Source organism: Muscardinus avellanarius, assembly GCF_963383645.1.
Source record: "Muscardinus avellanarius genome assembly, chromosome: 1".
In the NCBI taxonomy this organism is placed as follows: Eukaryota; Metazoa; Chordata; class Mammalia; order Rodentia; family Gliridae; genus Muscardinus; species Muscardinus avellanarius.
In genome coordinates this window covers 80,428,014-80,451,866 of record NC_137786.1, presented here as the reverse complement: position 1 = coordinate 80,451,866, position 23,853 = coordinate 80,428,014, and the positions used below count along the sequence as shown (strand labels likewise).

The 23,853-nt window shown below is 35.8% G+C and overlaps 1 protein-coding gene across 3 annotated transcripts in view; it reads left to right on the top strand.

The window, feature by feature from the left end:
* The window catches only part of KIAA0825, a gene marked incomplete at both ends in the record, with an annotated part of 378,820 nt that overhangs the window by 75,146 nt on the left and 279,821 nt on the right, over positions 1 to 23,853 (top strand). For all 3 annotated transcript variants that reach the window (XM_080697642.1, XM_080697640.1, XM_080697641.1), the window contains 3 exons: positions 4,156 to 4,346; positions 7,339 to 7,521; positions 16,949 to 17,059. In XM_080697642.1, coding sequence (XP_080553768.1) covers positions 4,156 to 4,346; positions 7,339 to 7,521; positions 16,949 to 17,059 — 485 coding nt within the window. The remainder of the gene's footprint in view (positions 1 to 4,155; positions 4,347 to 7,338; positions 7,522 to 16,948; positions 17,060 to 23,853) is intronic.

The window sequence follows — 23,853 nt, the reverse complement described above, 5'->3', positions numbered from 1 at the left end:
TCTTATGAGTGTACTTATGACCCATCTGATCATTTATAGCTTACCTATTTTCATTTAGACCATGCTTTGAAATCCCAAATGTATACCAAACGAAAGCCTAATGATTTGCAGTGCAACCAAACAAGGATCAACTAAAATTAATCATCATCAGGTTTCATTAGCTTCTCCACCTCACCCCAAATCCTGCAGAGTAGACACAGATCACAATATCTGAATTTGATTTCAGGGAAGACTGAAATTATCTTCATAAAATATATTATGATTATTATTGTAAAATATAATACCTTCATAAAAATAACCGAGGCTTTAAAAAATTCAACAGCCAAGCGCAACTTGATTAACTTCTCCATTTCACTCTTTTCTCTGGATTAAAGTTCATGATTGACCTTTTCCTGATTGTCCTAACATCATGGAGTACCTAGAGAAACAGAGTGCAGTTTTATTATTCAACCATCACTCTTGTCTCCTCCCTGGCACTGAAGGTTCCTGTGGCTCCACTGATGCCTGAGTTTTCACAATAAATGTGGCTACAACACAGAAACGGCTAAGAAGTTCTTTTAAAGGCCTTTCCACTTTTTCTAAGGCCATTTCATCTCTTCTTTAGAGGCCCTTCCCAGATAGTTTTTCTTTTCGCAAAAGGATCCATCTACAGTTTTCCAAACCCAACACACTTCAAACAGTAGTGGTAGCAGTAAGCAGAAAGAGACAGAAAGTGGGTTGGGACAGCTGGTCGCCTGAGATAAGAATGAAAGTAGTGGTCTCCCCTCTTGTGCTAGCTTCACAGCCTCCTTACTTGCCTTGAGGTAAACAGAGAGGTGGAAAATGAATCCATCTCATATTTCAAACCATTTCAATTTAGGCACTAATGACAATTTCATATGATGTTTTCAGTGAAGAACAGGTATCATCTCAGTACATGTTCAATACACGGGTATCTTGTTTCCTCAAATGCAAATTGGGAACTAGAATAGTTGTACAGTATAAATAATAAGTGAATGCAATGAGAACCTGTTATTGAAGTTACCATGCATTAAAAAAAAAAAGAAAACAAATTACCATGTAACACACAGCTCTTAGGTCTTATGACAAGGCTTTAGTTTCACAGACAGAAATAACGAGATAGTTACCCTGTGATTACAGGGTACTGTAGCTTCCATATACTTAAATGGTCAGTAGTTACAGTTTAATTGCAGAGTTAGTAGTTGTTATTTTTGCTCAGGAAAATAGAGTGATATAGCTTTTGTATTTACCAAAAATAAGATCCTTCTAAAAATAGCACAGATTTTAAACTGTTTTGACAAGTGGTGTACCTGACATGGTTTTATCTCTCTCACTGCTTCCTTTTCTCCATTATTCCGACTGATCTGTGAAATAGAACTTGTATGTTTTTGGCAGGCCTGCGAGGAGGAAAGGAGATGATGCCTGCGTGGCTGGAGGCGAAGGGAAGGATAGAGATCTCAGGGGAACCTATCGCCAAGTGCAGAGCAGAGCAGAGAGATAGTAAAATAATTTACAAGATAGGGAGCAATATTCACTCATGTTTCATGATAGCAGGTGAACCCTAGATACATCCTTCCCATTTTCTAAACTGTCAGGTTGTGAGGGTTCCTCTCTGATGAGGCGCTGGTCAGATGGCACAGTGGGTGTTCAGATTACATGTGTAAAATTAAGCTTTTAGTCTAGTTGACATCTGCTCAATTTTAAAAACTTGTGTTTTCCAATAGTCAAAGAATAAAGAATTGTCTGTTCAAAGATAATATTGAGTGGCTTCTATAATAAAGCCCAGCTGCTTGTTTCCTGATATATAATCTAAATAAAAGCTCACATCTGTTTACATTATAGTGGGTCTGCTGAAATAACAGATGTTTACTAGCAAAATACTTTTGAAATGACAACAAATGGGGAAGCAGGTCAGAAAAAATAAATGAATCACATTTAGTTTAATGAAAACTCATGCGCACATTGAAGTTGTATGCATTTTGAAGAGAATTGTTAGAACAAAGGCCAGTTCTGAATATTTTAAGTAAACATGAAGTTTTAAAAAGTATTAAAAGCCGGGCGTGGTGGTGCACACTTGTAATCCCAGCATTCGGGAGGCCGAGACTGGAGGATTGTGGTTCGCGGACAGCCTCAGCTACTTAGTGAGACCCTCTGCAACTCAGTGAGAGCCTGTTTCAAATAAAGAATAAAAAACAGGGCAGGGGGTATAGCTCGGAGGTCAAATGCCCCTGGGTTCCATCCCCAGACCAGCAAAAAAAAAAAAAAAAAAAAAAAAAAAAGTATTAAAAAGGAACTAAGTACTTATTATTATCCTTTTAGGGGAAGAAATCTATGTGCCTAAATTATCTTTATTTTTTATTTATTGCTAAAAGGGAGCTATTAAGGAAATTGGGTTTTCATATTTTTTAAATTATCAGAGATACCGGTGATCACATTGTAAGCACTCATCCATTACCAAAGGGAAAGTGAGTACAAATCATTTATATTAGTCACTACGTCAGGTGGTCTTGGTTTCGCTTTCATTGACATGCAACACAAGATGAGGGAATCAAGCTTTAAAATTTAAAAAGGATATTTTAAACATAATTTAAAAAGGATTCTTTATTACAGAACACAGCACAAAGATAGCATAAGAAATTATAATTTTGCTGCATCAGCATTAAACGTGTGTGTGTGTGTGTGTGTATGTGTGTGCGTGTGTGTGTGTGTGTGTGTGTGTGTGTGTGTGTGTGTGTTTTCCCCTTTCCCCACCTTCAACAGTTGAGATGTCTATCTAGTTAGGAAGTCAGAAGCAAGTAGTCAAAATCCCCATCAGTTTGAATCTGACTCTATTTTGATACCCAAGTTCACAAACCAAGGAATAATAGTGCTGTTCATTTATCAGAGCCATTTGAAGAGAATAACTGTAACTTATTATTATTATTATTATTATTATTATTATTATTATTGTTATTATTGCTATAATCATCATTATTATGCAAAATATCTTGATAATAAAACCATAAAAAGAAAACATATGTAAAGAAACTACTAATAGCTATATCTGCATAAGACACTATCAACTGTTGGTATATAGAGAACAACACATATTTATTAGATGACATTTATTTGGAAATACAAATAATAGATAAAGCAGAAATTTTATGGCAAAAAGAATTACCTAGGGATATAGATTTACTAGTTTGTTCTGATATATTTACATAACAAGGATAATGTTTGAAGGATGCATTCTACTCTTTAAAAAAAAAATCATTCAGTTTGGTTTGAAGAAAATGAGGTCAAACAACTAGCAAACCTCCCCAACAGCATGTTACCTAATTAACGGCTGCAAATCATTTGAGGCTACCATCTCCTTTCTGCCTCTTCCCCTTGGCGAGGGCCAATGCTGGATTTCCTTCTGCAGTCGGGAAAAATTTAGTACACCGAAGAAATCTGTAGAGGGCTGGTAAAGAATGAGAGTCTGGCCCCTTAAAAGTATGAAGTGCTTTTAAAATGCTAAGAGATGGTGATATGTGCCTAGGTGTTACATAATCTTATAAGCTTAGCCTCCAGTAGTATCTATTGCTATTATGGTACAGTAATTACATGCCATAGGTGAAATAGTCTAACGCAATCATCTTTTAACAGTTAGGCATCCTGGTATGTTTTGTGAATATTGATAAAATTTTAGTGTCCAAGTTTGTTTCCACTGCTGCCATTTCCTTATAAGGTGAAATCTGAAAGATTAACTCAATGATTATCATAATAGACTTAGAAAAATATGCCTCCTTACTAACAATTTGAATGGATTATAATTTTAGAAGAATTTGTCCATTATCTTAAACTGGCTAGCATGACTTATTTAGCAACTACAAAGCTAATTGTATAAAAGTAGGTTTCCAACCCTAGGCCAGGAGCAGGTAAATCAAGGATAAGCCAGATAAAATGCTTGTGGTCTGGGTTTACACTAGAATATCTGTTCTTGTAATTGAAATAAAACATATGTTCCTTTGTCAATAAGAATGTTTAACATCTTGTCAAAAATCTTTCCTGGTCATCTAGTGTGTCAGACTCTCCAGCCATTTCCTTTCAGCCTGAACTAATTAGGTTCACAGGAAGTGAACTGACATTCTGGAAGACGTGATTCTATTGTTTAACGCATGGTGGTTTTGCCAGGGGGAAAGATGCTCCTTCTCACTCCAGATGTGGCATTATTTCTACTGGGCTCTTCATCATGATCTCTGGACCATTCTGCCCCCTAAGCTAGCCCAGGAGATTTTAGCAGAAGTGCTGGAGAAATCTTTGGGTCTGCTGGCCTCCAGATATGCTCTGGCCCATCCCAGTTATAAGAGAACTCCACAGATAAGGTAATTGAAGTTTTGAACACCGTTGCTTTTCAAGAAAACTTTTTCTTCAGTTGGTATAAAGCCAAATGGAATTCTGAATCTCATGACATAACTCCTTGTGTATTTAACATGTTTCTAACATCTGAAAGGAAATTGTATTCAATTCTCCTGGGGTACTTGAAATGGAAATGTGGAACTTGAATCGAAATAACTTTGCTCTTTTTCCTTTATAAACTTGTATGTAGAACCCATTTTTTTTTCTAAGAAATGATTCAAGATTTTTACAATCTAGGACATAAAAAAAAAACCAAGGTTAATAAGATAAAGAGAGAAAATTAGGGTCCTGAAATGGATTTTTTTAAAAAAATGCAACAATGCTATGATGGAGTAGTTAATTTGAGTTTGAACTTCTAGGCAACCAAGAGATTTTAGTGTGTGGGTTTTTTTTTTTTGAGCCTATGAATATATAGTAGTTTATCTTTATTAAGGAAACTATTTCGTCTAATCATTATTCTTTTTACTACATTTTAATTCCCTGTTTCCTCTTTTTCTTTACCTTTTTTACTCTCCTTTTCACTGTGTATTCTTAAAACCAATTCAACAAAATGTGAAATCATAGAAAATGAGGCACAACAATCCCTGGGTTTTAAATCAGAGACTCATAGTACAGTCTATGAGTTATTTAGGCAATGAATACCATACAAATTGAGTTGCATGACGACAATGATCTGTATGAACAGGATATTTTTATTTTATAAATACTCTGTCCAAGATGATTAAGACCTGTCTTTTAGATATAAAATTTTTTTCAGATATGTTCTTAGGAGGAACTTATAGACATCAGAGTGTATTTTTTTCTTTCTTTCTTTTAAGGGGTGTGAGAGCAGGAGGAATCATTTCCTGATCATGTTCTTGTAAAGTACAATGCAAGTTGAAGGGCATTTAGGTCCTGCTGCAGTGTTTCATAAATATGGTATTTTGCACAGGCTGTTTTGAATTACTGACCAGGCTGTTTGAAAAAAATTGAACTCTGAAGAATAGATGGAAAATTCCTTTTGAGAGCAAAGAATACCTTTGTTCTTTTTCTTATGTAGCATAAATCACTTCTGACTCTGAGGTGGCAAGTCATTATGAGATATTTGTGCATTCAGATTTACCATTTGCTCATGAAATAAGTAGTATATTTTAATTAATTAACTGTACCATAGAGACATTTGGTTTTTATTTTCTGGATGGTTGAACAAAAATGCCATGTAAAACCAGAATTATTGTTTGTAGTTTTGATAAGTAAAATATATAAATATATATATTGAATGGCTCATCCTAAACCATCATTATTATGGAAATAAGATTGTGTGCACGCATGTATGTATTTGATATTAGTAACTGTTAATTTAATAATTAGAGATAGTAAATGGAAACCACAATTAAACCTTACTAAAGGTGATTATTGATGCTGTTAGTATTCTAGTAGCCGCCTTGCATCATATAACCAAAACCATATATATGATTTATATATGTGTTATATATTAATAATACATTAAAAATATTGTATATAATAAACTAGAGGCCTAAGTATCATTATTAAAACTTTAAACTTATTTCTGTTATCACTTTAAAATGTCCATTTATATTTCTTCAATTATGGTTCTGAAACAAACAAAAAATTAACTAAAGTGTGTTCAATATACAAAAATCATCTTTAAATACATCTTTGGGTTCCTATTAAAACTCATAAACAGGGAAGTAGGGATGGGAAAAGGATGCCTAATGTGTACAGGGGTGCAGGAATAACTTCTAATGTATAAATGTATAATGTACATTGAGATAACTATAGTTGACAACAATTAATTTACTATTGGGATTTTTTTTTTTTTTTGTACTGGGGATGAAACCCAGGGGCATTGTACCTCCGAGCTACATTCCCAGCCCTATTTTTTTTTTTTATTATTCTTTATTTTGAAACAGGGTCTCACTGAGTTGCAAGGGGCCTCACTAGTAGTAGCTGAGGCTGTTTGCGAATGCTGGGATTACAAGCGTGCGCCACCATGCCCGGCAAGATAATGGGATTTTGAATGCTCTCAACTAAAAGCTATATGTCAAAGGTCCTAAATATGCTAATTGCCTGATATGATTATTGCACATTATGTTTATGCATTGAAATGCCACACTGTACCCCATAAACACATATAACCACTGTGTCGATTGAAATAATTTTTGTGCGTGTGTGTGGTACTAGGGTTCCTGAAAACCCTTCTCCCTCCGGGCTCACGCTCCCAGACCTATTTTGTATTCTTTTACTTGGAAACAGGGTCTCTTAAGCCAGCGAGGCTGGCTTTGAACCTGTGCTATCCTCCTGTCTCCGCCTCCCAAGCGCGGGGATTACAAGCGTGTGCCACCACGCCAGGCTAAAATAAAAATATTAAAAATGGATAATTAAAAATTTTATGAAAGATGAAAACAAAGAAATAGGTTTACAAATAAGATAAATAATACAGCACATTTTCAAAACTTGTTTAACATTAGAAGTTTCTAATAGTGTGCTTCTGTCATATCTCCTTCTTTGCATTTGCTGGGAGAACATGTTATACCACATGGGAACCTCCTTTTGACAGCTCACATATAAAACAGGAGAACTGTTGTGCTTTCAGATTTTTACCTAACACATGTATGTGGATAATAGCAATTTTTTTTTATCTAGGTTCTCATTAGCTCAGTGTAATTTCAAGGCTAGACTCTTGTGCTTCTGGAATACAATTGATAATGCTAAGTAAACATTTAAAAAATAATTTTATAACACTACTATAGACCTGTCTATCCCTAAAGATAATGATATTATGGGGCATCTAATACCCAGAAACTCACAAGGTATCTTTAATGCTTTCTATCTGGTTTTGATCTCTGAAGCTCTGACATCTAACCAAATATTTCTGTTATTACTTATGCTTAGTACAAGAGATGTAATGAAAGATTACTTTGTTTAACATGACTTTCTTCTTTTTCTTTTCAATAGACTTGATGTCACAACAATTTTAATATGCACTGAGAGTATGTTATGGTCAGTTTGCACATCTGTACAGAAACTTCTGAATCCCCATAAGTATGAAGATGATAAAATTTTTAAAATTCATACCCACTGTAATAATCTGCTTACAACATTAGCCATTTTGACTTCACCACTCAAGGAATTATATGAGTAAGTATCAAATATGTTTCATTTTAGCTATGATATATAAAATAACATATTTAACAAAGCTGTTTTCATACCATGTATTGAATTGTGTTAAGAAGCAAGTTGAAATTTTTTTTAAGTAGTGTGTGTGTGTGTGTGTGTGTGTGTGTGTGTGTGTGTGTGTGTTACTGGGAATTGAACCCAGAGGCATTCTACCTCTGAGGTATACCTCATCTCTAATTTATTTTTTATTTTGAAGCAGGATCTCACTAAATTGCAGAGGTCCTCGCTAAGTTGCTAAGGCTGGCTGCAAACCCAGGATCCTCCTGTATCAGCTTCCCAAGTACTGGGATTACAGGCATGCACCACTATGGCTGACTGAAATACATGCTTGATATTGTGAATTGGGCCATTTTATAAAACTAGAACCAACCAACAGGGGGTTCTTAATTCTCAAAACAGTTTAATCTCCCCAAATTTCTTATATCTCCATTGGTCAATCTCATTCAGTTGAACAGTTTCCAGAATAATCAAAACCAATTTTAGCTTCACTTTATAAGATCGATGATAAAAGTATTTTAATGAGCTGCTTATCTTAGTCATTGCTTGATACTACACAGAAAAGAAAATTATATCTAGTTGCTTTTTGATGTTTTAAAAATGTTTTAGTTTTTAATTTTACATAAATCAATTTTCTCTAATAAAAATAAATATTAAGAAATGTTTCTAAACCAGGCATGGTGGTGCACAATTGTAATCCCAGTATTTGGGAAACTGAGAAAGAAAGATTGTGCCAGACGTGGTGGCGCATGCTTGTAATCCCTGTGCTTGGGAGGTGGAGACAGGAGGATCATACAGGTTCAAGGCCAGCCTCTCTGGCTTAAGAGACCCTATTTCCAAATAAAAAAAAAAAAAATATATATATATATATATATATATATATATATATATATATATATATATATATAATAGGTCTGGGAGTATAGCTCGGAGTTAGAAGGGTTTCCAGGAACCCCAGTACCACCAAAAAAAGAAAAAGAAAAAGAAAAAGGAAAAAGGAAAAGAAAGAAAGAAAGAAAGAAAGAAAGAAAGAGAAAGAAAGATTGTAAATTTGTAAATTTGCCACTAGCCTTGGCAACTTAGTGAGACGACCTTGTTTCACTGTTTCAAAATAAATAAAAAAGGATGAGAGGTATAGCTCAGAGGTATAATGCCCTTGGGTTCAATATCTAGTACTTAAAAAAAAAGATTCTAGCTGGGCATGGTGGCATACTTGGTGATGCACACCTGTAATCTCAGTACTTGGGAGGCTGAGTATCACAGGTTTGCAGCCAGCCTCAGCAATTTACTGAGACCTTTAGCATCTTAGTCAGACTCGATTTCAAAATACAAAATTAAATAGGGTGGGAGTATAGCTCAGACGTAGAATGTCACTGGGTTCAATTCCCAGTACCAAAAGAAAAAAATCTAAAATATTTCCAATTCTGAAAGAAACCTAATGGTTCCACAATATCAATAAATCTGCTATAGATATGCAGCCCTCTCCCACCTGTACTAAATATTGAACCCAGAGGTCCTCTATCACTGAGCTACATCTCCTGCCCTTTTTATTTTGTTATGTTGATTTTATTTTGTTATGTTCCTCAGGCGGTTCTCAAGCTTGCAGGCCTCCTGCCTCAGCCTCTTGAGTGGTTGGGACTATAAGCATGTGCTACCATACCTGGCTAAATTTGAAATTTTAATATTAGGTTTTAGTGTCTCAACAAGTAATGGCAGGTACAAATAGAAATGAGTAATTACACTGAAAAAAATTTTTAAATAATTTACTTAACCAAACAAATAAGATTAATTTGATTCAGATTTGCAATGTTATAGATGAGTTTGGAATAAATGTTATAATTAAAACATTAGTATTATTTTATTTAAATCCTCCTCCAGAATTGTCACTTTTATGAAGACAAAATAATTGTATGATATTAGTTTATTGGCTAGTACAAATTTTGTGCTATGTTTCTAATTTTTAGGAAAAGTTAGGGAAGATATTCTTTGCTATAACATTCTGGTAAGGGTGATATCCAAATCTGGTTTTTCAGTAAAATTTAAGATTTTATATTAGATATTTAAGAATAGTTACCTATTTTTCTTTCAATTTCCCTATAATTTTCACCTACTCTTTGACTTTTATCAAAGTCATTGCTTACAGATTGTTCATTCTAGCAACCTAAGTTGAGAACTAATTTTAGAAATAGAGAATTCTTTCAGGATAGGGAAGAAACAGTGAGATACATTACCATAAGGTTGAGATTATATACATAATGGTTCATAATCATAAAAAGCTTAAGTCTGAAGCCCATAATAAATCCTGTTAAACTGAACTGATTTACTGGAGATGAAAAAAATTGCTATGCTCTTGGTTCAATGGGTCATTTCATTCTAAGAGGAAGGCCCTGTGAAAATCAGGAACAAAGTTGACAAATTTCATGGATTGGTCATGGTGAGCAATATTGAATTTCATGGTTTGTCACAGATGAATTGAAAAATTTTAACCCCCCAATGCATTTGTAAAACAAATAAATTATTATCAAAGATTGCATACTTTAATAACAATGATGTAACATACGTTCATTATTACTAACCTATGACCTTGGATACATTTTTTAACAACTATGCAAGTAGTCAAACCACTGTGATTTGTGCATTAGATAGTACACAGTAACCTCATTCAGCAAATCTAAATTGCTAATTTCAACCAGGATTGTAGAACATTTTTACACTAAGCACTGTCCTTGCATTTTCTTAATATAAAACAGAGAGAGGTGTGCTGCATTCAAGCACAAACAAAAATACAGATACGCATTAATTCCTTTCGAATATTTTTCCATTAAAAAATACACTGTTTCAATTATTGTAGCTTTATATGGTTTGAAATCAGAAAATATACATCTTCTAGCTTTGTTCTTCTTTGAGATTGTTTTGGGTATCTAGAGTCCATATTCCATATCAGGATAGATTTTTTTCTGAAAAATAAATAAATAAATAAATGTATGATAGCTTCACCTAAAAAAAAAGAAAAGAAAAAAATATTCTCTGGTAAGAAAGAAAGCAAAAAGAAATATTGAACTGTTATCTTTTAGTCATCAAAAGCTTGGTATCAGACAAATGAAACTGTTTTGTGAGATTATCATCGTTAATATTGGATAAATTGCTATAAAACTAGATGTCAACCACTAAGTCAAGCATGGGAAGGAGGGATGGGGAGGGAACGGGGTGGGGATCGGGTAGGGGCTAACTGGGCGATGTGTGCATGTATGTCTACAAAAGTATTTTCTTTATACCATTATGATGTATGAGTACATTGCACCAATAAAAAAAATCACATATTTTATCTTTTCATGTTGCATTGTTTTTCTAGAATATAAATCTAATCTTTGAGATGTATTTTGTGTTCTGTTGATAGAGGAAATCCTTCAGGCAGCGTGTTCTTTACCAACCAGAGGGAAATATGTGTATTTTAAAAGAACTCTAACTTGCTGAGCTTCTTTTCACGGCTAAGATAGAAAGTTGTAGTATTTTAGCATTTTAGAAAAATCTTTGTCTCTCTTCCATGTTAAAAAAAACCTAATCATATGCATTGAGGAATTGGTAATATGTAATCATCAAGCGAGGCATCATCGTGGCACATGCCCATAATCTCAGTATTTGGGAGGCTGACACAGGAGAGTAAACTTCCTTCAGCAACTCAGCGAGAACCTTTTTCAATAGAAAAAATAAAAGAAGTGTGGAGGTGTAGCTTAGAGGTAGAGCCCCTGGGTTCAATACCCAGTACCAAAAAGAAGTAATAAGCAGATGCTTATGGCCTTGGATTTTTATAAACTGTATCCACCATTCTACACGATATGCCTTTGTAGAAGCTGGCTGCCTTTATTTTAAGTTGTTCTGACAGATAAATGTAATGTTCTTACCAGTTTCTGAGATTTTGTAGGACCACTAAGTCCCAGGGCAGGATTACATGATTTTAAAATCTTTTCTGAAAGAGTAAAACCTGTTTGAAAAAAAAAAAAAGGTATGTTCTTTTAAAACTTGCCTTTGTAGATTTCTGTTAGAATAGTATAAACAGAGTATATTAGATTTGTCTTCCAGGGAAAGAGACCTAATGAAATATGAAATATTCACCTTGCATTCTCCAAAATGCTATCACATGTAAGTCTTCTATGAAGACAGTTAAGTTGTGGTATGTGGATTATATAGCTTAATAAGTCTGAATGCAAAATGATCCAGAAAGTAAAATTTCTTTTTTTTTTTTTTCCGGTCTGGGGCTGGAAGCCAGAGGCAATTTACATCCGAGCTACACCCCCTGCCCAACTGTTTTTATTCTTTATTTTGAAACAGGGTCTCACTGAGTAGCAAAGGGCCTAAGTAGCTGAGGCTGTCTGCGAACCGCCATCCTCTGGCTCAGCCTCCCGAATGCTGGGATTACAAGTGTGCGCCACCACGCCCGGCTTAAAATTTATTCTTAGTCATTTTGCTCAGAAAAAGGTAGGTCCTTCTCTGCATCTCCCTGAAAATATTAATTTTAAGTGAAAATATCTTTTTTAAAAATCACATGAATCAAACAGCTTTCTAGGTAGTCCTAATAAGATACAACACTGTATCTGTGAGAGGGCCAGTGGCTGATTTTGGAGATGACTGTGCCCTGAGTCTCTGACTGGCTGGTCCACATGGCACCCTGGAATCTGGTCTTCTTTTTTCTCTCCACCATATGTCCTCTTTTCAACCTGCCTCTCGGCTGTGTTTTCTTCACACACGGTCCCCCAAATTCACCTTCTATCCCATTACGCATGTTCTGACAAGACCTTCTGTTCATCTTTTCTTCTTTTTTTTAACCACATATTTACTGTGCATCTACTATGAACCAATGTAAAAGGAGTGGACTCCTATAAAATGATCATCTTCTAGCTTCAGAAAGTGATTTGCATTATGAGAATTTAAAGACAGGGGGCAGAAGAAAGGTAGGGAACTGTATTTTACTCCAAGTGCCTTCCTTGATCTCTCTCACTAAATGACATTTAAGCAACAGCATATGGCTCCAGAGGTAACACTTTTATTTTTTTTTTTTAAGCAAAGCAGTGACTTAGAATTCTGTTTAAATCCTGCACTGAATTGAATTTGGTTATTTCTACATCTTCGTATTCGCTTGTTATTTTAGAGCCATCAAAAAGGCTTACATATCCGCAGTTTTTGTGCTGTCTTAAGACTTCAAGTTTCAAACCAGTTCTTCTAAGGTTATGGTCTTCTCTTGGTATTTTTATGTACTGAACATCTCCATACTCCAGCATCTTTGGCATGCAAAGATGATGCAAGACATCTGGTGCTTGACTCTTCACCCTCATAGAACTACATCCATGGGCTACCTTAATTTCTTCTTAGAGATTAATTCCATTAGCATCATATTATGATAACCTAGTCTCCTGGGAGGGCGGCCAAAATCAGTGTCATGAGAAACACAGAAAACCCAGCTAAATCTTTTTTAGCTTTCAATTGTTCTCACTTTTGATGTGCCTTGAATTTATTTCATCCCAGCAGCTGGCTACATAAACCCAAGAATCCAATCAGCATTGTTAAGGAAAAAAAGAAAAGGGAGAAGCATGGATGTAGATCAGAAAGCTGAAAGAAAATGAAGAGCATCTTTGCTGAGCTCTATGGAGTGGTTAGCTAGAGTATGATGTTAATGACAGGGTAGGTGTGGGCTCCTGGAAGTGCAAGTAGAAACACAAGCAAGGAATGTCCCAAACTCACTGCCCCCTCCCCACCAAGCAAAGCCGCTTTTACAGTCTGCTAATTTGGGAAGAAGAAGAAATGTATTCTGTTTTAACCTATGGGCAATTACTTATTTTTAAAGTATTTAAATTTGCTGCATAGGATTTCATTTATGTTCTTGTGAAAAAAATATATAATGTTGTGGCTCCTACGATTGTATTTTACTCTCTGCTATGAATTATTCAGAGCATCCTCTCTTTTAACTGTATACCAAAACATCATTAGAGGTTATCTAATAGCTAGCTCATAATTTCATTCCCCCATTGAGGCTTGTGGGCCAATTTTCGCCCTGTTATACTCTCCAGAATAATGAAACTAATTTGGGATCTTGCTGTGGAATTAAATGCTTATACAGATCCCACCCCCTCTGAGACCATAAACATCTGCCATAGCATCTCTTATAGCCAAATAACCTTACTATTACCAGAATGACTAAGAAACTGTCAGTGGAGTAAGAGAGTTTAGGGCCTGGCAAAAGTGTCCTGGTAAATACTATGTTTCCATTAGTTTATAGTCTCAGAAATGTTGCAACCAGTCAACCCATTTTGTTAATATTAGAGTCTTCATTGTTTTATCTAGTCTTGAGAATAAAATTATAATGAGGCAACCATTTAGATATTAAGAACATGAAGTCGGTTTTGAGATAGAGACTTTCTGGTGTTTTTTTTATTTATTTGTTTGTACTGGAGATTGAAACCAGGGGCATTCCACCTTCAAGCTTCACCCCTAGCCCTATTTTATTTCTTATTTTGAAACAGAGTCTCATTAAGTTGCTAAGGCTGACCTTGAAACCTGTGTTCCTCCTGTTTCAGCTTCCCATGTACTGGACTGAAGGTGTGCACCACCATACCCAGATAATCATAGGCCATCTTATAAAGCTATTGGCAAGTTTACTTTATGGACACCTTAATCTATGTTGAGCCCTTATAATGCATGAGGCACTTTGCTAAATCCTTTACCTGAGTGAGCACTTGGGGCTTTTCTCACTGATCTGTTAGGCCCCATTTAACAATTGACAATTAGTATTACATATCTAATAGAAAAGCACACCCAGGATACAAACCCAGGCCGCCTGGCTCCATTGCTTCTGTATGTGCCTGCATACTGCTTCTAAATGACCCTCAGCTCCCATCTTTGTGTTATGGAGTAGATATCAAAAAAAATTAAATATAAAAAAATGATGGAGGTAGAGGTAAGATGCAGGAGAAAAGTATAGGAAGAGCATAGGGAGATGGTGAGAAGGAATGTGGTTTAGGCAGATTATTGTTAGAGATTATACTCTCTAATCTGTCAAGGAAGACATATTAGAAAAAGTTCTGAGAAAGGGCAAACTATGAAGCCAGCTGACCAAGACAGAGTGGGCATTCTCGATGAGGTGCTTATCCTGGGGGAAATGAGACGGCCGCCAGATACCTGGACAGATGAGATTCATGCAGAGGACTCAGAAGTAGTGGAAAAACAGACATAGGCTAGGCTACTATTCATCTTTGTCCATTTCCGCCTGTCCCTTCTGCTTACACGTCAAGTCCTTCATCTCCTGTCCCATCTGTTAACCCGGACTGTCTGTTTATCTGAGACCACCTTCCTCCTCAGACCACTGCTGCAGCTCCTCTGCCTCCTGGTAACTGCATCCTCTTCTTCCTAGCCTCCTTGCTGTTGCAGGACAGACACTTCCTTATTCCCTCTTTACCTAGCCTCTGTCTCCTGACTCTGGTACCCTGTTGGAGAATATCACTAGTCATCTTTTTGCACTCTTCACATACTCTCTGGGCAGCTCCTTCTTCTCTGGGCAGCTTCTTCTCTGTAGGCCCCGTCCCTGTACATCTCAGAAAATCTAGACCGTCATGAATGTACTTTAACTCCTGGCTTACCCTCGAACATCTACTTGTTATAATTTTTCTTCGGGTGAATTAACCCAATCACATGGCTTCAACATTATGTGATGACTTATATACCAATATTCTCAAACCAAGTATTTCTTATATGTGCAGAGCAGTCAATTGAGATTCCTATTGGATGCCTCTCTGATGTATTTTCAATGTCTGCAGCCCTCTCAACATATCTAAAATTAATCAAAATACTTGTGGGTTAATCTAGGCTACTATGTTTCCCTTAATTTTTCTTTTCTATCTTCACTCTCATGTCATCCCCAACCCCCTGCCAAAAGAAGATGAATAATGTTAATTCTATTAATTAATCATTTTAAAATATGTGTCTCCTACACCTTCGCCTCTTACCTTGGTTTAGGCTCTTCTTCTTTGAGCTGTCTATCATCTTCATCATCCTTGATCCTCTCTTAATCCTCTATTCTCCTGACCACTCTAAAAGTGATTTTTCTAGAAAGTGAAACTACTGTTATCACTCCCATGTAATAAATTCTTCTGTGATCCCTCACTGCTGGTACAAAGTCCAGACACCTTAGAAAAGCATATGCTGGCACTTGGCCTAACTCCTCTAACTCACACAATGCACTGCGTGGAATGGAAATATTACAACCTGACTTTGAAGCCTTTTAAAAAATTTTGTTCTGATCTTAAATTTAGTGGAAAAAAGTGTCTTTCAAGTAAGAGAAAATATATTAAAAGTCCAAAAGAAATTCCAAGTATATTTAATTAGAAGACATTTGGCTCAGCAAGACAATGAGAAGAGAAAAGGGTCAAATTTGGAAAATATGAGGTTACAAAAAGCAAGATATGGCGTGACAAGATAGGGATGGGCTTTCAAAATGGAATTCTGTTCTATTTTGATCTTTTAGAAACTATTGTGTCTGTACTATATGGAAAAATTCCATTTCTGAAACATTCCCAGTCATCACTTTGTGGAAAAATAGAGTGTATTGTTATAAAAATATTTCATCAGCCAAGCTATCTACGAAGGATTTTGTTATAATTATTTTTATTATGTCAAGCTTTCTAGTTCAATTTGAGCCAACTTAGAAAAATACTGCAATTACTTTCAAAAGATGATTGTAGAACAGTTATTTTGGCCAAAACATTCTAATGTTTAAGTTATAGGAATATATTTTATAATTGAGTTCTTTTTATAACCACTCTCTAGGCCCTTGGGACACTTGCTAGGCCCTTGGGAGCATACAAAATTAATTATAAAATCTCATTTATTATTTACTATTTGTAAATCACCTTAAGCATTCAAAAGAGGTACCTCGTGTTAAACATTTGTACATTAATGAAACAAATATGTCAACATATTAGCATTTATTGTATATAGGTTGAGGATGATTCGATGGAATATAAAGACTATTATGAGAGATAGAGGTAGTATTTATTGTGATTTCATTATACATTTATCTTTAACAAATTTAGTAATGGGTTTAAAATAATAAATGATAATGCTATTGTTACAGTCTTATAAGAATTTTTAAATGGAGATTCGTGAACATTTTAACTCAATTTATGTTTTTTATGGCTCCTCTTACTTGTCTATCTGACTACAGAGTCATCTAACAAAATAAATCCCAAGAGGATAGAGTGTGTGTGTGTTGGCCATTCTAGCACAATACCATTTTGCACTAAAATTGTTTAGTGAATATGAACTGAAAATCTAATGTTATTTCATTGGTCTTCACAGTCAATATTTTCTATGTATTATGAAACAACTATTTGTGTTTCACTAGGATTTTCCAGCATGGGCTGGATGAGTCTGCTTCGGAGTCTGAAAAATTATTTATCAACCAGCCATTACATTGGGTTTCTTGCATATCACATTTCTACCCTTCTTTACTCAGGTAAGAACTTCTAAATGCCATGTGAGCTATAACTCTATGATTTCTTATAAAGTTTAATAGACACTTTTTGGTTCCTGCATGTAAACATATCTTACAAGGAACTTCGTTTAGCTCAGGAATCCAAGGCATGGTTCTCATAACTATTCTGCTAACTTAAAGCTTCAGTGATATAATGGAAAACTTCAGTGATGTTCAGTGAATGTTTAAAATTTAGTTCTATTTTAGTTGTTGTCTAGCCATTTAAACGAATGGATTTAAAATTCATCCTTTTTATGTGTAACTGGGAATTATGACAGTTCTCCAGTTAATTATCAGATATAGACAGCAAAAGTGGATTAGCCATGTAACGCAGCTCAGAGCCTTACGTAGAAGTTGATAATGAAGTAACTTTTATAATTATGAAGAATATTTCACTATTATTATTTAATTAACAGCATTTAAAAATAAGAAAAATCATTTAAAGTGTGAGATGTACTTCCACGGTAATCTGATGACATTTTGTGGCATTATGTAGAATGGCAGTTTGATTTTTTTTGTGGAATATATCATTGGAATGTGCCTTTCCTTGGTACCTGAGAATAAAATTTTCATGCATAGCTGAAGGAGATATTGTTAATTCCCATGCATTTTTTATTCATCTTGGAAATACATCATCAGTGATTTCAACATCTAAGTTGAGAAACGCCTATAAATAGAAAGTATGAAAACTTCATTCACAAAAGTCTCTGTAGAAACAATAAACATACTGCTTGTCCATATATGCCTGCCTTCCTGTAGGTAATAGAGAATCCAAGATTAATGAGACATAGACCCTGTCTTCAAGGACCTCCGTGTATTGATATCACTTCACTCATACATAAAACTTTGGCAGCATGTCTGACTAATTCATTATGATTGATTTCTAGAAATGGAATGCCCTCAATACCCTGTCATCTCAATACCCTGTCTTCTTGCATGGAGATTTACTTTTACATCATTAGAAATTAAATGGCCAACTCTTTAATACTAATTTTTACAAAAAATAACATATTAATCCACTGGCGTGTTCATAGCATGGATTAAGCAAATAATTGTGGTTTTGATGAATTTCTAAACTTATAAAAGCATTTATCCTCCATATTATCATCACATTTGTTCTACCCTATGTTTTATTGCCTGATTTGAACTTGTATCTGGACTTATTTCCGTTGAGGTGACCCTCTGTAATACTCCTAGTTTCAGGTTCCTCTCTGTCCCACTCTGTTTCGCACTGCCATGTTCTGAGCTCCGTACAAAACTGGAAGCAAATAAATCTCCCTGCCTCTACGATATGGTCGATGAGTATTTTGAGTCACAGGAATGAGAATGCTGACCAAAACAGCAGTTTAGTAACATGAACCAAAAACTTTATTTATTTATTTATTTATTTATTTATTTATTTATTTATTTTGGTGGTACTGGGGTTCCTGAAAGCCCTTCTACTTCCTGGCTAAGCTCCCAGACCTATTTTATATTTTTGAAACAGGGTCTCTTATGCCAGCACAGCTGGCTTCGAACCTCCGCTATCCTCCTGTCTCCACCTCCCAAGCGCGGGGATTACAAGCGTGCGCCACCATGCCCAGCCTGAACCTAAAACTTTAAAATACTCTTGCCCCTTCCTCTAGCAATTCTATTTCTAGGGATCAACCATAAGAAATTAACCAGATATGTTGACAAAGTGTTTGTTTGTTTGTTTGTTTGTTTGGGTGATTAGTTGTTTCGGTTGTGGGGGGAGGGAGGTACTAAGAATTGAATTCAGGGGTCTTATGTTACTCAGCTACACACCAGCCCTTTTATATAAATTTTTTTGAAACAGGATTTTACTAAGTTAAAAAGGCTGATTTTTAACCTTCAACCTTCCTGTCTTGACTCCCAACTACTAGGATTGCAGGCTTGGGCCACAGGGATCAGCTTTGACAAAATTTAATATGTAAAAGTGTCCATCTAAGCATTACTTATAAAAGAATGGAAAATATGTTATAGTAGGTTATTAGATGAATCAGCTACGGAATACTCAATAATACACCAGTATGAAGTCAATAAAACCTTTGGTTTTGAAAATCAATGACATAAGAAATCATTGTGATTTTGAGTTGAAGGGGGAAATGTGGCTTAGAAAATATGAAACCATTCAAGCCAGCCCAGTTTTTTAAATGAGAAGTGTATACTAGACAGAAATCCAAGTGTTTTGTATGCATCAACTCTTTTTAACCTTCTATAAAGTTCTGTGGGGTAAATACTCGTGTGTGTGTGTGTGTGTGTGTGTGTGTGTGTGTGTGTGTGTGTTTTATGGAGAGAAAGATGATGTATAGGTAGACAGTTTCTGAAGAGAACAAATCCAGAAGAAGGAGGCCTTAAAGTTCAAGCTCTTGACAGCTGCTCCTCCACCTTTCAATAAGAAGGTAGTTCAAAAGGATGCTAATAAATGTGCTTGAAAAATCATTCCCCTGCATGGATAAGATTGTCAATTATTCATCGTGTGAAGTGTCTCTATGGTTCAACCTTGCACAGTCCCTGACTGCTAGTATGTAGTGTTTCTGTCAAAGGGAAGGATCTAATCTGCAGGTTTCCCAAACTTGCTGGATGAAAAGAATCCTTGTTTACCAGGGAGGAGCAATTATAGGAAGGTGGCACAATTGACAAGTGCTGACCAATGCTACGCTACCATATGGAGAACATTACACCTTAGCCACTAAAATGAACTCTTCTGGGAAATTCCTTGGTTGGGATGATGACAAACTTAAAACATATTAGGCTCATCTCTTTGGAGAGAGGAAAGCTAAGAGGAGAGGTGATTAAAATAGTTGATATTTTGAAGAATCTTAGTAATTTTTTTATTTATATGTACACACTGTTTCAGAGAGGATTTGACTAAAAGCTAGGTGTGGTGGTGCATGCTTGTAATTCCAGTAGTTGGCAGACTGAGACAGGGAAATCTGGGTTTGCGAAGAGCCTCAGTTACTTGGTAAGGCCCTCCACAACTTAGTGCGACCCTGTTTCAAGATAAAGAATAAAAATAAGGCTGTGTGAAGCTTGAAGGTAGAATGCCCCTGAGTTCAATGCTCAGCACCACACAAAAAGAGAGAAAGGATTAGCTGGGCTTGGGAGGCAGAGACAGGAGGATCGCACGGGTTCGAAGCCAGCCTCAGCTACTGAGTGAGGCTCTCAGCAACTTAGTGGGACCCTGTTTCCAAATAAAATATAAAAAAGGTCTGGGAGTATAGCCCGGAGGAAGAAAGCCTCTGGGTTCCACCCAAGTACCACCAAAAAAGAGAGAGAGGGCGAGAGAGAGAGAGAGAGGGGGGGGGATTTAAGATTTTAGCAATATTAAGCAAATTAAGATAATTAATTAAATGTACTTGAGAAAGTTAGATGTGGTGGCACACAACTGTAATCCCAGTACTTGGGAAGCTGAGACAAGAGAATCAAAGGCTTGAGGCCAGTCTCACCAATTTAGTGAAATTCTCAGCAACTTAGAAAGACCTTGTTTCAAATAAAAATTAAGAAGGGCCAGGGATGTAGCTTGGAGGTAGATTCTCCTGGGTTCTATCCCCAGTACCAAAAATATGTATATGAGAAGGAACAGAAATAACAAGGAGAAGGACATGAAATTAAATGTTAAAATAAGAATTAAAGTGATGTCCTTCGCAGAAAAATGAATGAAATAGAGAACATCGTGCTAAGTGAGATCAGCCAGAAAATCAAGGGCTACATGTTTTCCCTCATCAGTGGAAGCTAGAAAAAAATAAGAAGGGAAAGGGACTTTATGAAAATGAAGAAAGAAACCAGTAGACCAGTGAAAGAAGTTTGGGGAAAGGAGGAGGGATGGGAAAAATAAGGCTTGAGGAAAGAAACAGACCAAACAATATTATGTTTGTATATGAGTGTATTGTTGCCAATTGCATTTGGGGAGGGACGAAAGAAGAGGGGAGTGGGAGTGCAGAAGGAAATACATGGAGAGATGTGTGTCCTGTATATGTGCAAAGGTATCACTTGGAATCTCACTAATATGTTTAGCTACAATGCACCAATAAAAATTAAGAAATTAACAAATGCATAAACAGCTCTATGGACCATACATTTTTTATAAGTTTACTAATGGAAACTATACAGTATAGAAATGAATAAGAACAGAATTTTTCATGTTTTCCTGGACTCTAGGAAGACAGTTTAGAAGATTTTGCTTTAGGGGAAATAAATGTATCTTCAAAGCAGTGTTAAATATATTCATTGTCCCTAGCAAGTGGTATAATCTAACAGTGTGAGTTGATTTACAAAGAATAATGCATTTTACCATTATCAAGGTCAATAATGCTACACTGTGTTTTCGTATAAATTTTCAAGCATTATTGGTCACTTGGTATGTTACATTATAATTCTTTTTGTTATTTTCCAAACTTTCATCTTCATGTGGTTCTTCAAATAGTTCCAAATAGTTTTTAGGTCTTTCTTTTCTAAGTAGGTCATAACTACACACTGAATCCGAGTAGCATAATCAGCTTGAGTAAACAATCTATTCATTTTACACTGCACATTTTCTTTTATGAGGACAACATGCTTTGATTCATGGCCAATCCATTCTGAGCCGTAGATGTTTCTTTCTACTGTGCTTTCTCCCTAAGTTGCTTTTACTTAATGTAATCACGTCCTGGACTTACATATCTTTTTCCAGCCTAACTGTATTAAGCTACCTTTGGCTCTGTTATATAATATGCTGTGTGGCCTTTTGCTTTATTAAGTTCACCAAGATGTATTAATTCATTCTTTTACTAAATGTATTTTACAAATGTTTTCCATCTAAGAAATTGTGCTAGATGTTAACCAGGAGGGAAGGGGCAGGTTATGAGGTTTGGGACAAAGCCTTACTCTTCAAATTGTTACATGTTGCTGAAGAATATGACCTTGGTTACCTACTTAATGAAGATAAAGGATACCACTGTCTACTTCCTCCATCTTGAGATACTTTTCTGATTTCTCCTTGAGATATTATTTCAGTTTCTTTTTCTTTCCTGTTGCTGCTTCTCTGTCTCCTTTGTTGGTTCACCTATTTTAATCTGGACACAAAATATTGACTATCTACAGTGTTCTATAATGTAACCTTTTCATAGGTGATATCACTCCAAGGGTTTCCTTTGCTTCCTTTGTACTCCTCCCATTCATATCTCTAATTTTAATCTCTCCTAAGACCATACACCCATGGGTGCCAACTATACATGAATATCATTTGAGGTTTACACTCACAGATCACAAAGACACTTTAAAGTCAACATGATCAAAATTGAACTCATTCTCCTTCTAATAGATCCTCTTCTATTAGTCCTATCTTTGCTAAAGATTTTTCCACCCAATTGCACAAACAAGAGGCATGTCGGAGGAAACCTGGACATCTTTTTTTTTTCTTCCCCTTGTACATATCCTGTGCCTTGCTATAAGGCTCGTTCATTTCAGTTCCTAATATCTACTATCATACTCAGTGACCTTTTAGCCTTCTTCCCATTTATATGTTGACTTCCACTTCCAATATTCTCCAAATTGCAGTCAGAATTTTCTCAGAGCCAAATCTATGTCCATAATGCAAATTTTGTCATGTCATATTTTGGCTTAAAACCCTCCAATGAATCATTTTTGTCTTTAAATAAATATAAGAAAATGTTGGCACAGTCTATAAGATCTAGGTTGAAGTGGGTCTTACCCATTTGTCCCAACTCGTCTGCTACCCACTACCCTGTGAGCGCTGCTTTCCTCACGCTAACCTGTCCTATTCCCTTGTCATGCCATGCTCCCCTCTGCCACAGGGTATTTGCACATGCTTTTTCCCCCTTTTCCTAAAATGAATGTCTTCCTTTTTCACATAGTTAATGCCAATTTCTCTTTAGATCTTAGCTAAAATATAACTGTAGGGGAGCTTTTCATCAACTCCAAAGACTAGTCCCCCCCCCCTTTTTTTTGCTACATCTGCAGAGAACATCTTTTTCTTTTCTTTCATTGCATTTTATAACTGTAATATGATCTTTATTTGTATGATCACAAACTATATAAATTCCATAAGAAAAGGGACTATATGGTTTTTGTTTGCTCATTTATGTTTACTGTTGTATCTCATGATCTAGCACTTAGAAGTCATCCAGTAAATAGTAAATGAAAGAATGAAGGAATGGACAAATGAATTCGCCTTAGTATCATACTGGATAGCTGCCATATTAACATGTTATCAGTACAAACATTTGCTCTGAGTGGTAAAGCTCAGGCACTGGGAGAACAATCGTGATAAGGAGGTGATCTCTAGAATACTTGGGAGAGAACATTTAGAGAGAATAGCTGGTGTGACAAGTTGCTGGGCAGGACCGAAGAGAAGAACTCAGAGAGCTTGCACTCTGATGTGGTGTCATGAGCTGAACCAGAGCCAACAGCCAGGGGAGAAGTAATGAGAGATTTTTCACACCAGTGCTCCTAAATGGCTGCTCCAGAGGGTGGATTGACAAGATGCAGGATCTCTGGAAATTTTTCAGAAGGAAAATCAGTATCTGTGGGCCAGTTATTAGAAGTGAATATTTCAGCTGAATATCTAGTTGTCTTAATGTTTACATTTTTCTTTTCTATTTTGGCTTATAAGTATTAAATAAACGCTATAGAAAGGGAGCCAGGCATGTGAAAGTAGAAAACAACCATAGGTTTTCACATGGGACGACAGGATTTCTCCACCGGCTTAGTTCTGTGGTCTTGGTACTTTAACCTGTATGAGTTTCAGTTTTAGATTTTGGTGAGAAAGTTGAAAC